Here is a 15,109-nt window from a genome sequence, read left to right on the forward strand (position 1 = left end):
GAGTTATGATCCTAGAGTGGTGAGATTTCAGGTAGTCGTAGGAGTAGGGTTTGTGGTGTAAAGAACACACTTTTCAGCAACAAGTGCTGAAATCAGTGTGACAGGTGTGATCTAGTTGTGTGCAGTGTGCAGAATTCAGTGGTAATAGAATTCAGCAAGTGTGCAGAATCGGTGATAACAGAATGGGAGATAGCAGTGATTATAAACCTAATGTGATGGTGCCTACAGACTACCTGAATGTTCAGATGACCTCCATTAAACTAAATGGAGAGAATTATGTGCCTTGGGCTAAATCCGTCGAAGTCTTTCTGAAGGCAAAGAAGAAGGTAAAACACATAAGAGAGGAGAAACCCCCCACTGAATCTCACGAGTATGAAGACTACGAGCAAGAGGATGCTCAGATCATCACATGGTTGTGGAATAGTATGAAACCCAGGATTAGTGTAAACTTCATGTTTCTTGACATTGCCAAAGAGGTGTGGGACCATGCGAAGAAATTGTATTCGGGTCAGGACATTACAACCAGAGTGTATCAGCTGTATCAAGAGTACTTTAACCTGCAATAGGGCAATCAGAGTCTTGAGGAGTACCATGCCAACATGAGAAACATACGTAATGAGTTGAATGCCTATCACCCTCTCACTTCTGATGTCAAGATTCAGCAACAACAAAGAGAACAACTTGATGTGACTAGATTTTTGGTGGGACTGGAGTCTGAATATGAACCAGTACGGGCTCAGATATTAGGAGGATCAGCTCTCCCTTCCTTAGAAGAGGTATTTGCTCGACTCCGGAGGATTTCTATCGGATCTACTGAGAATTCTAATATCTCAGATAGATCTGCCTTTGCTGTATCGAGAGGCCGTGGTGCTAGAGGTGGAGCTAGGGGAGCTCAGTCTGGCCATGATAGTGGTAGTGGTTCTGTGTATGGCCGAAGTGGCAATGGTGGGCCTACTTATAATCGTGGTGGTGGTCGTACTGGGGGCAGAGATTCAGGGGGAGCCCGTGGTAGAGGACGTGGCTCAGGCCCGAGGAAGTGCACTCATTGTGGTATGGATGGACATACCATTAACTATCGTTATGATCTACATGGTCCACCCTCAACCTGGGCCAATCATGCCGCGACCAGTGACTCAAATTCCAGCTTTAGACAGGAGAATCATTCATCTGATCAGATACCTCCTACATCCACAGATGGTCCCGTGAAGGAGATGGTGAGTGTTCCCCGTGATGAATATGAGAGGTTTATCCAATCACAGCAGAACACGGTGGCTTTCGCTCACTCAGGTATGGCTTGTCTGGCATCCACACCCAATCCCTGGATCATTGACTCTGGAGCCTCCGATCACATGACTGGAACTCCAGGTGTGTTTTCTTCCTTATCTCATTGCTCAACATCACCAGCTGTCACCCTTGCTAATGGTTCCACATCCTCAATTTGTGGTGTTGGTAATGTTGACCTAGACCCTGTATCCCTCTCCTCAGTTTTGTATGTTCCTAAATTGCCTTTTAATCTTGTGTCTGTTAGTAAGCTGACCAAATCACTTAACTGCTCCATTACCTTTTTTCCTTCTATGTGTGTTTTTCAGAATCTCAAGACGGGGATGAAGATTGGTGGAGGGCATGAAGCTGGTGGACTGTATTATCTTGACGGTGGTGGTGGTAGAACTTCAACAGCTCTCCAGTCATCCCTTTCTCCTCTCCAGTGGCACTTCCGATTTGGTCATCCGTCACTAAAAGTCTTGAAGTCTTTGGTCCCGTCTTTGAGTCAGCTTTCTGTTTTGGATTGTGAGTCGTGTCAGTTTGGGAAACACCATCGTGTTCCCTTTAGTTCTAGGGTTGAAAACTGTGTGTCGAGCCCTTTTTCTTTAATTCATTCAGATGTTTGGGGTCCTTATAAAGTGATGTCATATAATGGATACAGATACTTTGTCATTTTTGTAGATGATTTTTCAAGGATGACGTGGCTCTATCTAATGAAAGAAAGAAGTGAATTGTTTACCATTTTTCAGAAATTTTATGCTGAGATTCGTAACCAATTTGATACCCACATCAAAGTTTTCCGTTCTGATAATGGCCGCGAATATTTATCCTCATCATTTCAGGAATACCTGGACCAACACAGCATTATACATTAGACCTCATGTACTTACACCCCACAGCAAAACGGGGTGGCTGAGAGAAAGAATCGCCATCTCCTTGAAACAGCAAGATCCCTCATGCATCACATGCATGTTCCCAAACCCTTTTGGAGTGATGTAGTGCTTACATCTTGCTTTCTGATTAATCAGATGCCCACGTTCATCCTTGATGGTCATTCTCCGTTTTAGGTCTTGTTTCCCTTTTTGTCTCTGTTTCCTCTTACGCCGAGGGTATTTGGGTGTGTTTGCTTCGTCCATAATCTGGGTCTCGGGAATGACAAGTTTGATGCCCGTTCTCTCAAGTGCATCTTCTTTGGCTATTCTCGGACCCAGAAAGGGTATAGGTGTTACCATCCTGGTTCTTGACGGTCCTTTGTGTGTGCTGCTGTCACATTCTTTGAGTCTACTTCGTTCTTTTTGGGGTCCGGTGATGCTTCTTCTTCCTCATCACCTCCTCCTCTTCCACTTCCCGTTGCTGACCCTCTTCCCCTTGTTCCAGTTGTGACCAAACCCTTGCCTCTGGTGCCACCACCTGTTGAACGCCCACCTATCCGTCATGTGTATACACATCCCCACGCATACCAGCTACTACTCCTCCGGCTACATCTCTGTCGACAGATCCGGCACCAGACCCGCACTCAGCATCTAAACTTGATCTTCCCATTGCTTTGCGGAAAGGTAAACACACTTGCACCCTTCATCCTATTTCTAATTATGTTTCACTTACTCACCTTTCCGCTTCCCATCGCTAGTTTGTCACTTTGTTATCATCAGTTGTTGTCCCTAAGGATGTCCAGGAAGCCCTTGCCTCTTCAGGGTGGTGCCGAGCCATGGAAGAAGAACTCTCTGCGCTTCATCATAATCATACTTGGGACCTCACTGTTCTTCCTCTTGGGAAGCAAGCTGTTAGTTGTAAATGGGTTTATACGATTAAGTATCTGCCTGATGGTAGTGTTGAACGCCTGAAAGCGTGATTGGTTGCAAAAGGGTAATCTCAAACCTATGGTATTGACTACACAGAGACTTTCTCACCGGTTGCTAAGATAGGGTTAGTTCGTGTTGTGATCTCTCTTGCAGCCATGTATGAGTGGCCGCTATATCAGCTTGATATCAAGAATGCCTTTTTGCATGGTGACTTACTCGAGGAGGTCTACATGGAGCAACCTCCAGGGTTTGTTGTTCACGGGGAGGATGGTAAGGTGTGCAGACTAAGGAAGGCTTTATATGGGCTTAAACAGTCTCCTCGAGCATGGTTTGGTAGGTTCAGTGAGGTGGTAAAGAAGTTTGGTATGAAACAATGCAAAGTTGATCATTCTGTATTTAGTCATGACTCTTTGGGAGGAAAAATACTGTTGGTGGTGTATGTAGATGATATTGTTATTACTGGGAATGATAACATTGGTATTGGCAGGCTGAAGACCTATCTGCAGGATCATTTTCAGACAAAGGATCTTGGTAAGCTGAAATATTTCTTGGGGATAGAGGTAACAAGATCCAAGTATGGTATTAACCTGTGCCATAGGAAATATGTGCTTGATTTGCTGGAAGAAACAGGCTTGTTGGGTGCTAAACCAACTGAAACACCCATGGACACAAATACCAGGCTGAGCAGTGATATGGGTGAAGTGTTTGAAGACCCTGGCAGATACCGACGACTTGTGGCTAAACTGAACTACCTAACCATTACTAGACTAGACATCTCATTTGCGGTTAGTGTGGTAAGCCAGTTCATGCAAAAACATCTGATTCCTCATTGGAATGCATTTCTGAGAATTGTGAGATATTTAAAAGGGGCTCCGGGTTGCGGTCTGATATACAAGAGTGGCGGAAAACTTGAAATAGAAGGGTATTCTGATGCTGACTGGGCCGGTTCTATGTCTGATTGGCGGTCTACTACAGGCTATTGCACTTTCCTGGGAGGTAACTTGGTGACATGGAAAAGTAAGAAGCAGACGGTTGTGGCAAGAAGTAGTGCAGAAGCAGAATATAGGGCTATGGCGCACACTGCTTGTGAATTAGTGTGGCTTAGGAACCTTCTACAGGAAGTAGGGTACAACATCAACACTCCAATGAAGATCTATTGTGATAATCAGGCTGCAGTTCGTATTTCCTCTAATCCGGTGTTTCATGAAAGAACCAAGCACATTGAAGTTGACTACCACTTTGTGAGGGAGAAGGTGCTGAATGGAGAGCTAGACACTACACATGTTAATACCGGAAACCAGTGGGCTGACTTATTTACAAAAGGCTTGAGTCGGGGAAGAGTGGACTACATATGTAACAAGCTGGGAGTGTATCATATACTCCCAGCTTGAGGGGGAGTGTTAGCGTAGGGGTATTTCTGTCTTTATACCTAGATTAATGTTGCTGATCTGTAATGTTGTGTTGGAATCAGTGCTCCTCACTTAAATAAGGGCACATATGTCTTTTCAATTATTTTTAATAATATAAGTACTGTCTGGCCGACTGGGAGAAGGTTATGTTGACACTTCCAGTTCGAACAAGATTTTCTTCCTTCTCTCTTTCTTCTCCACCTTTCTACTTCTTTCTATATTACCGATCTCAGACATACAGAATTCCAAGGCAGGCCGAATCATCACAGAATGAAAAAGGGACAATCAAGGAAAAATGAGTACAAGGACAAACTGTGGTGCACTCACTGCCAAAAGCCTAGACACACTCAGGAGACTTGTTGGGAGTTAGTGGGGAAGCCCAAGTGGGCAACCAAGAATCAAGACACTTGAAAGAAGCCTTCTTAGAAGAAATTTACTTCTGCAAATCTGGCTGCACAAGATTACCTCTCAAACAATTTGACTACTGGAATTTCCCAAGAGCATCCTAGTGGTTCTGATCCCAAGGAAGACATCATTGACTCCTTCATAGATCATTTGGAATTGTATGGTAGGACTCTTGGATAGATGGATAGGTCGTCTCCTACCCTTTCTACTTCATTTTCTTCTAGATCAGGTAAAGGTGCTTCTACATTTCATGTGTGTACCTCTGCAATCGAGTCACCTTGGATCATTGACTCGGGGGCATCAAACCATATGACTGGTAAGTCAAATTTATTTCAGACCTACACTCTTCTCTCTTGAAGTTGCTTGTAGTATGATGCTTCACATGAATGTTCCAAAACGATTTTGGGTTGATGCTGTAATGGCTACAACTTATGTTATTAATCGTATGCCTTCACACCTCTTGCAATACAAGGCCCCACATCAACTTCTTTTTCCTCAGTCCCCTTTATTTTCTATTTCTCTATGTGTGTTTGGTTGTAAGTGTTTTGTTCATGACCTATCTCCTAATCGGGGTAAGTTGGACCCAAAGTCGGTTCCATGTGTTTTTTGGGTTATCCATCTTACCAGAAGGGCTATAAATGCTTTAATCCTGTCATACATAAGTACTTTGTATCGATGGATGTGTTCTTTTTTGAATCTGAATCCTTCTTCCAAGCCTCTCCCCAGGGGGAGAATAGTGTGGAGGAGGAGAGGCAAGCTCCTCAAGTTACTCCTCAAGTTTCTCTTCCCTCTATTCTTGACTCCTCTCCATTCCGTGTCTTCTTGAGGCGCTGTAAGGGACAGCTGAATTCAAAGGCTGTGGAGCAGCTAGAGACTATAATCTGACACCATTTGACTCCTTGAAGGAAAATCCAGGTACTCTTGTTCCCCTTGACATTACTAGGCCTATTGCTATTGATGATTCTACCAATGATCTTGATGTCCCAATTGCTCATAAGAAAGGAGTTAGATCATGTACTATTGCTCAGTTCTTGTCCTATGAAAACATCACACCCTCATTTCGTGCATTTCTAACTGCCATTGATTGCGTTTCCATTCCCAAAAATGTTGCAGAAGCCTTATCTATACCTGAATGGACAGATGCAATGAAGGAAGAAATTTGTGCTCTACACAAAAAACAACACCTGGGAGTTGGTGAATCTTTCTGAAGGCAAGGAGCCAGTGGGGTGCAAGTGGGCATTCACAGCAAAGCACAGAGTAGATGGGTCGGTTGGGAGGTATAAGGCTAGGTTACTTGCAAAAGGGTATACACAGGTGTATGGGGTCGACTATGCAGAAACATTTGCCCCAGTTGCTAAAATGAACACTATTCGGATTATGCTATCCTTGGCTGTTAACTTTGATTGGGAACTCCACCAATTGGACATAAAAAATGCATTCTTGAATGGGGATCTAGAAGAAGAAGTATACATGATTCAACCTCTTGGGTTTGTAGCACAAGGGTGTGAAGCGAAAGTTTGCAAACTTAAGAAATCTTTATATGGTTTGAAACAATCCCCAAGGGCCTGGTTTAGCAGATTTCACTTGGCTCTTCAACAAATTGGGTACAAGCAGTGCCAATTTGACCATACTCTGTTTGTCAAAAGAAACCAGAAGAATGTTGTGGTATTGATTGTCTACGTTGATGACATTGTGATTATAGGGATTTGGGACTCTGAGATTCAAAAAGTTAAAGAATTCGTTGCTGTGCAGTTTGAGGTTGCCTGCTCTAAAACGGGCATCTTCATTTCTCAAGGGAAATATGTCCTAGATCTCTTGCAAGACGGGAAAGTTAGGAGCAAAGCCTGTAGATTCCCCTATTGATGAAAACCATCGGCTTGGTGATTGTATTGGAGAACCAGTGAAAGATATCAAGAAGTTTCAAAGATTGGTAGGAAGACTTCTCTACCTATCAATGATTCAGCCAGATATAGCTTATGCTGTTGGTATCCTTAGTCAGTTTATGCATGCACCAACATCCTCCCATTTAGAGGCAATTGAGAGAGTACTTAGATATCTAAAGAAATATCTAGGAACTGGGTTACTATTCAAGAAACATGGTCATATGAGAGTGGAAATCTACACAGATGCAGATTGGGCTGGAGCAATTGATGATGGGAAATTAACTAGTGGATACTGTACCTTTGTTGGTGGAGATTTGGTCACTTGGAGGAGTAAAAATCAAAGTGTAGTGGCCAGATTTAGTGCTGAGACCGAACATAGGGCCATGGTGCATGGAGTTGCTGAAGTGCTATGGGTAAAAAATTTGATTGGAGAGTTGGGTTAAAGTTGACAAGCATTTCATAAGGGAAAAACTTGAAAAGGGGGAAGTTTGTACTCCTTGCATCAGTTCCAAGGAACAATTAACTTATGTTTTTATAAAGGGTCTTCATTATTTGTGACATATTGAATTGTGTGACAAGTTGGGCATGATTGACATATATGCTTCAACTTGAGGGGGAGTGTTGCAACATGTAATGTACTAGTGTAGGGGTATTTTTGGTTTTTTCTCTCTTATTTGTTATAATCTCTCGCCCTAAGTATAAATATAAACTTAGGCGCCGCCAGCCTTACAATATACAGAATAGAATTACTTCTTCTCTCTTCCTTCTTCTATTCTCTCTTTTATCTTTGCTGAAATATAGGGTTCAAGCTGATGTGCCAATGAGACTGTACTATGACAACCAAACAACTATAAAATTGATCATAGTCCTATTCAACATGACAATACAAAACACATAGAAGTGGATAGACACTTTATCGAGGAGATAGCCAGTGGAAAAATATGCCTACCTTTTATAAGATTAGGAGATCACCTTGCAAATTATCTTACTAGGGGAGTCCCCAAACTAAAGTTTGATAGTAATTCAGGCAAGCTGGGCATGATAGAGGCTTGAGGGAGAATGTTGAGAATTCTTTGTGGGTAAGGACAGTGTTGTCTTTTTACATTCATTTGTATTTGGGTGCCTAAGGGCATAGTTATAATTAATCATACATAATATAAATAGTTGGTTTGAGGGTGTGAACAGCAAACACACTTTCTTCTAGGGGTATGGATGCTAGATGCTTTGGCAAAACAAGGGGTTGGGAGAAATTAAATGTTTTGAGCTCAACTATAATTTTCTTCGGATTTGGAGATAAGCTGTTTTATCTCCTATTGTACTTATATTTTCTTTCTTTTCTTAACCAATGAAGTTTGCAGTTATTGATAAAAAAACCATGATCCTGCAGACATGTCAAGAAGACAAGTTAGAGAGTGAAAATTGTTGAGAAATTGATGCAAGAATGCATGGTAATGTTAATGGTTGACTTGGAACATAAGAGGTCTTTGAAAATAAAGTAAGATTGGAGAGAATGAAGTTCTGGAATGAGTGGGGAAGACAAATAACAGGTCAGAAAACAGTATACTAGTCTCACCAGTATCAGGTTTGGATAATGTTAGCTAAGAAGCCATGCCACAAAATGGGTTTTGAGTCCAAATGCACTGGATCCTGAGCAGAAAAATTAGGTCATGGTCTGCAAGTGTGGCTACAATACAACTGGGGCAGGCTTGACAGTGCAATTCTCAATATTTTCATAGATGGGGTAGGTTAGGGGTCAGGCTTTTGTGATGGTATTGGAGTATCCAACTTATTTTCATCCTTAAAAATTTAGGATTAAAAAGAAATGTGTGTTTTGTATGAAGATTTCAAGAGTGTAATTAAACCTATTGTAATTTGGTGAACAAACTATTGGTTCTACAGTTACCTATTTATGTTTCTGACATTTACTTTTTGCTTATGTTTTCTAATTGCTATTCTTTCAGGCTGTAACTGGGATTATTGTCCACAGACACTTCCTATCACAAATAGATCCGGTACCTGTTATCATTACCAAAACTTGTTATTATGTACTGTTTCCTATACAACGTCCAAATTCTTGGTTCTTTTAGTAATTGAATGATTGGTGATTTTAAAATATTCTCTGCTTTTTGCTTGAAAGTATGCTTGAGGTGCATTGATTTTATTTTGACTGTTTGATGTTTTCTTTTGGAAGTTGTACCCTTTACCAAAGCTTAAGTGTAATATGCTTGTCTTATCATCATTGCTAAAACTTAATATGTGGGTTCTTCAGAGAAGAGTGAAAATAGATCCAAACTTGCCAAAGCTTATGCCTTAAGCAAAGAAGATTTTACAACTAATTCCTAGTTTTTCCATAAGTCATCAAAGGAGAAGAGTGAAAATAGATCCAAAACTTTAGCCCAATTAATAGCTCTAATCAACAGACAGTCCCAAACAGTAGCCTCATTCTTTTCTCCCAAACTCTCCATACTAAAGAAGCATAACACATCTCCATAAACTCTCCCTCTTCTCTTAGGCCACCTGAATGTTGTAGGGTTGAAAAGCCCCTTGATTTGCATAGGCATCACCCACCTGCACCCAAAAAGCCCAAAATTTTTTTCCCAAAGTTTCACAACAAAGGGGCAGGATATTAGAAGATGGTAACAACTTTCTTGCTTTGCAAAGGAAACACCATATTGGAGAGATATAAAGGTTGGGTCTTTTCTTTGAAGGTTATCAAAAGTGTTTAATTTCCCAAGAGAGACTTCCCAACAAAGGGCTTCAACCTTAGGGGAAATGGGCTTAGACCAGATTTCCTTCCAGAAGAAAGGCTGAGGGTTAGGGACATAACGCAACTGAGAGAAAAAAGAGGCACAAGAAAAAGGACCCAGAGTGTTGGGAGTCCAGATTCTAGCATCATGTTTAGAGAAATCCAAACAAACAGTGCCAAGGGTTTTAAGTATCAAAGTAGCTTGATTAAGCTCAAAGTCTGTCAGATCTCTTCAAAACCCCAGATTCCAATTGATACCAGAGGTTTGGGAGAAAGAAACAAACCTTTGAGTGGGTTCATTTTTAAAAAGGGAAAGAGAATACAAAGATGGATATAGGTCCTTAAGGGTGAAGTTACCAATCCAGGTGTCCCAAAAGAGAACCCTATCTCCAGTACACACATCATACCTGATGAGCTTGAGGAATTGGGGAAGGATACTGTTGAAGATTAATCAGTTTTATGGTGTTTTTCTGAGTAGATCTTTTATGTTAGTTGTTAGATAGGAGATGGGAACCACAATAGTTATGTGAGTCCAAATTTTATTATGTTTTTGAGTCTTATATATGCTGTTTTATGTTTTGTCGTCCTATAAGGGCATAGTTGCATTTGTATTGCTCTATTGTTTTTAGTATAAATAATAAGTGAAGGGGGCGGCTAGATTATTGATCTCTTTTCTTTTTAAGATCTCTTCTTCTCTTCTTCTCTTCTTCTCCTTCTCTCTCTTCCCTTTCTCTTCAAGAAACTACCTTTTCTATTCATATTTTTGAATTCAGCAGATTTCTACTTGGTATCAGAGCAAGGTTAGGGTTTCTTGAAGCATTCTCATGCAGCCCTAGATCGGCCGACTGCATGAAGTAATAAAGGGCTGATCGATCTGCTATAGATTGCCCAGTTCTTGGATTTTTTGGTGGGATCTAGTCATCAGGAAGGTGATCTACTGTTCGGCAAAAGAACTGGAGTACGGGGAAGAGTCCTAGAAAAGTTGGACTCTTTGTTTTTTATCTGATCTTGGGTGCCTAAGTATTGTTAGTTTTCTTTTGATTTTCTGAAGAGGGTGGTTAAGTTTCTGGATTTTTCTGAGCCTCCTGGAGTGATCGATTCACTCTTCTCTCTGTTGGGAGGCGTGGGGAGGAGAGAGATTTCTCTCCGGATAAGGTTTTCTTCTTCCGGAAGGGTTGGTTTCTGTGTGTGTGATATTAAATTGTTTTTGGAAGGTCTCCAATCTATTTTGTCTTATTGTTGAACTATTGTTTGAAGTAAGATGGAGAGTTGGAATACCGAGATGAAATCCACCGGTACTATGGGATTGGGTATTGGAGGTAATAGTGATATTTTTGGGTTTGGGATCATTACTATAGTAAAACTTGATGGTACAAATTATTTAGAGTGGGCACAATCATCCAAGATCGCTATTGGTGGCCGTGGAAAATTAGGGTACATCACTGGAAGGAGAAGAAACCTGATATAGACTCTTCCCGATGGGTGTAGGAGAATTACATGGTAATGTCCTGGCTGTGTAATTCTATGTTACCTCATATTGCAAAAAATTTCCTATGGGCTAATACTGCTAAGGAGATTTAGGGTGGAGTGACTGAAACCTATTCTCAGAAGCAAAATGAAGCCAGAGCTTATCAGTTAGGGAATTAGGTGATAAGTATGAAACAGGGAGAAAATCTCCTTGCTGTGTATTTCTCCATGATAAAAACCCTTTGGTAGGAAATGGATCACTTAGAAACTATGGTATGGGAAAGTGTAAATGATGCAACAACCTATCACAGTCTGGTAGAGAGGAATAGGGTTTTTGAGTTCTTGGCAGGGCTGAACCCTGAATTTGACATTGCTAGGCAGCATATTCTTTCTAGGGAGGGTGTGACACTCTCTCAAGCTTATGCCTTTGTCTCTGGAGAGGAGAGTAGGAGGAATGTAATGCTGAGACAACCTATGATTGACCAGTTGGCTATGGTTAGTACAACCAAACCTAAGCCGAATGGAGATAGGGGGAGTAGTGAGACTAGAAGGGAAGATAAGAAGGACTTGGTGTGTGATTATTGTAAGAAGCCTAAGCATACCAAGGACACTTGTTGGAAGCTTCATCCAAATCTTATGCCTGCCTGAATAAGGAATAAGAAGGGAAATGCAAATGTTGCCACTACAGGAGACTTTTCGGCCCCTCTTTCCCAAACTGATTGGGAATCCATTGCAGTAGCAGCAGTAAGGACAAAATTGGAGAGGTTTGGACAGCTTATGAGTAAGAAAGATTCACCTAGCTCTGGCCTTTCAGATGGACAGCAGAATGCAGGAGCCAACTACACTTCTTTTGCACATACAGGTAGTTCATATGCAATTGCAAATCTTGCATCCACTTCAGGTAAGGAGGGATCTTCCTGGATTATAGACTCAGGAGCATCTGAGCACATGACTAATGCCCCTACCCTTTTCAGTTCCTATCAATTGTACTCTGGTAGAGGCAGAGTCTCTACAACAGATGGTTCACATGTTCCCATTGCTGGGAAGGGGATAGTTAGAGTGACCAATGATATAATTTTATCTTCTGTTTTACATGTCCCTAGACTTTATACCAACCTACTTTCTGCTAGTTCTTTAACAAAAGATTTGAATTGTTCCGTGACCTTTCTTCCTGGTAATTGTGCTTTGCAGGATCTGGAGTTAAAGAAGATGATTGGGAGTGGTTGTGAGGTGAATGGAGTCTACCTTCTAGATGAGATTTCGAGACATTAGGGCCATCATGTTAGCAACAACAGTAGTAGTGGGTCAGAGTCAGTGAACCAGATTATGCTTTGGCACAATCACTTGGGACATCTTTCTTTTAGTTCTTTGAAATTTCTTTTCCCAAAGTTGTTTGAGTCTGTTCAGTTATCTACCTTAGAGTGTGAGAGTTGTCAGTTAGGAAAGCATTGTAGACAGTCTTTTAAACCAAGTAATAAAAGAAGTACTTTTGCTTTTAATATTGTTCACACTGATGTATGGGGGCCATATCATATCCCTTCCATGGGAGGATACCGTTACTTTCTCTTGTTTATGGATGATTATACACAATATTCTTGGATATATTTGATGAGATCACGAGATGAGGTTCCTAACTTGGTACGATAGTTCCACCAGATGGTTCTCACACAATTTGGGGTGAGAACTAAGGCTTTTAGATTAAATAATGCCAGAGAGTACTTTGAGAAGGACCTGACCACGTATTTTTAGAACATGGTGTAATTCATCAGAGTAGTTGTGCATATACACCGCAACAGAATGGAATAGCTGAGAGGAAAAACAGACACATTGTGGAGGTGACAAGGAGTCTTATGGTGAGTGCTTTAGTTCTTGTGCATTTCTTGGGAGATGCAGTCCTTATAGCCGTGCATTTGATTAACCGTGTTCCTTCACGAACTTTGGGGTTTAAGGTGCCATTTAATCTTCTTTTTCCAGATGAGGATATATTTCACATATCTCTGAGGGTTTTTGGCTGTGTTTCCTTTTTTCACATTTTTGGCCCCCATCGCAAGAAATTGGATCCTAAGGTCAAGAAATGTGTTTTTCTTGGGTATGCTCAGAACCAAAAGGGGTATTGCTGTTATGACCCAGTGTCGAGGAGCAGATTTGTCACTATGGATGTTAACTTTTTTGAATCCACCTTCTTCTTCTCGAGTGGTTCCCCTCAGGGGGAGAGTCTTGGGGAGAACTTACAATCTGTTCCTCTTCCTGTTTCTTTGGTGCCTACATCAGTTCCATCATCTATTCAGCCAACACCTCCATCATCAGTTTAGCCAGCACCTCCATCAGTTCAATCAGTTTCATTACTTGAGCCACTACGGATAGCGCCACAGAAATATCAGTGCCGGCAGACGATGGTTGGCTTCACACATCCTCAACCCACACCACTCTCTATCAGTCCTTCTGAAACTCCAGATTCAACAGATGCAGTTCCAGGTATTCCTCTTGAGCCTGAGCCTGTTATGTTTTCTAATGATAATGTTCCTGTACCTAACACCATTGTTTCAGCTGATCCCACTAATCTTGATCTTTTCATTGCACTTCGTAAAGGGAAGAGAAAGTGTACAGCCCATTGCATTTCGCACCATCTTTCCTACAATGCCTTGTCACCCTCCTACCGTGCTTTCCTTTCTTCTCTGGATTCTGTGTCTTTACCCAGGAATGTTACTGAGGCCCTCTCCAAACCTGAGTGGAAAACAACCATGATGGAAGACTTGGTTAAAAATCAAACTTGGGAAATAGTTGATCTTCCCACAGACATGGAGACAGTCGGATGTAGATGGGTATTCATAGTGTAGTATAGGGTCGATGGCAAGATAGAGAGGTACAAGGCAAGGTTGGTAGCAAAAGGGTATACTCAGACCTATGGTGTTGATTATCTAGAAACCTTTGCACCGGTAGCTAAGATGAGTTCAGCTCATATTCTTTTATCTCTGGCAGCCACCTATTCATGGCCATTGTTTCAGCTTGATGTCAAAAATGCTTTCCTCAATGGTGATTTACAGGAGGAGGTATATATTGACATTTCAGCAGGCTTTTTGGTAAAGGAAAGGTTTGCAAACTCAGAAAATCTCTGTATGGATTGAAACAATCACCTAGGGCTTGGTTTGACAGGTTCAGAGGGGCACTTATCCGTTTTGGATACACACAAACCTAGTCTGATCACACCCTCTTTGTAAAGAGGTGAGATGCTCTGGTGTCAATTCTGATTGTGTATGTGGATGATATAGTGGTTACAGGAAATGATCTAGAGGAGATTGATGATCTCAAAAATTCATTGCAGCAAGAATTTGAGATCAAAGATCTTGGTGAGCTCAAATACTTCTTGGGGATTGAAGTTGCAAAATCCAAGCATGGAATCTTCATCTCATAGAGAAAGTATGTACTTGACCTACTGCGGGAGACTGGGAAGCTAGGGACCAAACCAGTAGACACTCTTATTGATCCAAATGACATAATTAATGGTGTGGATGGTAAGTTGGTAAAAGATGTGGGGAGATATCAAAGAATGGTGGGCCTACTGCTATATTTGTGCATGACACGACTAGACATGTCTTATGCTGTCAGTGTTGTGAGTCAGTACATGCATGCACCTCGGGTTCAGCACTGGGAAGCTATTGAAAGAATACTTGCATATCTGAAAAAGCACCCTGGTAAAGGCATTTTTTTTCTCAAATCATGACAATTTGAAGCTAGAATCCTATATAGATGCAGACTGGGTAGGATGCTTAGATGACAGGAGGTCTACATCAGGAGTGTGTACCTTTGTAGGTGGAAACTTGATTTCCTGGAGTGTGTACCTTTATGGGCAATCAGGCTGCAATCAATATTGCCCATAATCCAATTCAGCATGACAGGACAAAACACATTGAAGTTGATAGACACTTTATAAGAGAAAGGGTAACAACCGGAGAGGTCTGTTTGTCTTATGTCTCTTCAGAGTTGTAGCTGGTTGATGTTCTCACTAAAGGGGTGGCAAAGAACAAGCTTGAACATGATCTACGCAAGTTGAGAATGTGTGATATTTACTCCCAACTTGAGTGGGAGTGTTGAAGATTAATCAGTTTTATGGTGTTTTTTTGAGTAGATGTTTTA

General features: G+C 41.4%; 1 protein-coding gene across 18 annotated transcripts in view; it reads left to right on the top strand.

Moving 5' to 3' along the window:
* Positions 1–15,109, top strand: part of LOC104599645 (transglycosylase) — a 124,142-nt gene that overhangs the window by 25,910 nt on the left and 83,123 nt on the right. For 10 of the 18 annotated variants that reach the window (XM_088891442.1, XM_088891435.1, XM_088891436.1 and 7 more), the window contains one exon: positions 8,724–8,807. The exons of 1 other annotated variant lie outside the window; for it this stretch is intronic. In XM_088891442.1, the coding sequence (XP_088747568.1) occupies positions 8,724–8,807 (84 nt within the window). The remainder of the gene's footprint in view (positions 1–8,723; positions 8,808–15,109) is intronic. 7 more of the 18 variants (XM_088891440.1, XM_088891441.1, XM_010262246.3 and 4 more) reach the window with 1 other exon arrangement.

Source organism: Nelumbo nucifera, chromosome 7 (genome assembly GCF_055504915.1).
Source record: "Nelumbo nucifera cultivar China Antique chromosome 7, China Antique-T2T, whole genome shotgun sequence".
Lineage (NCBI taxonomy): Eukaryota > Viridiplantae > Streptophyta > Magnoliopsida > Proteales > Nelumbonaceae > Nelumbo > Nelumbo nucifera.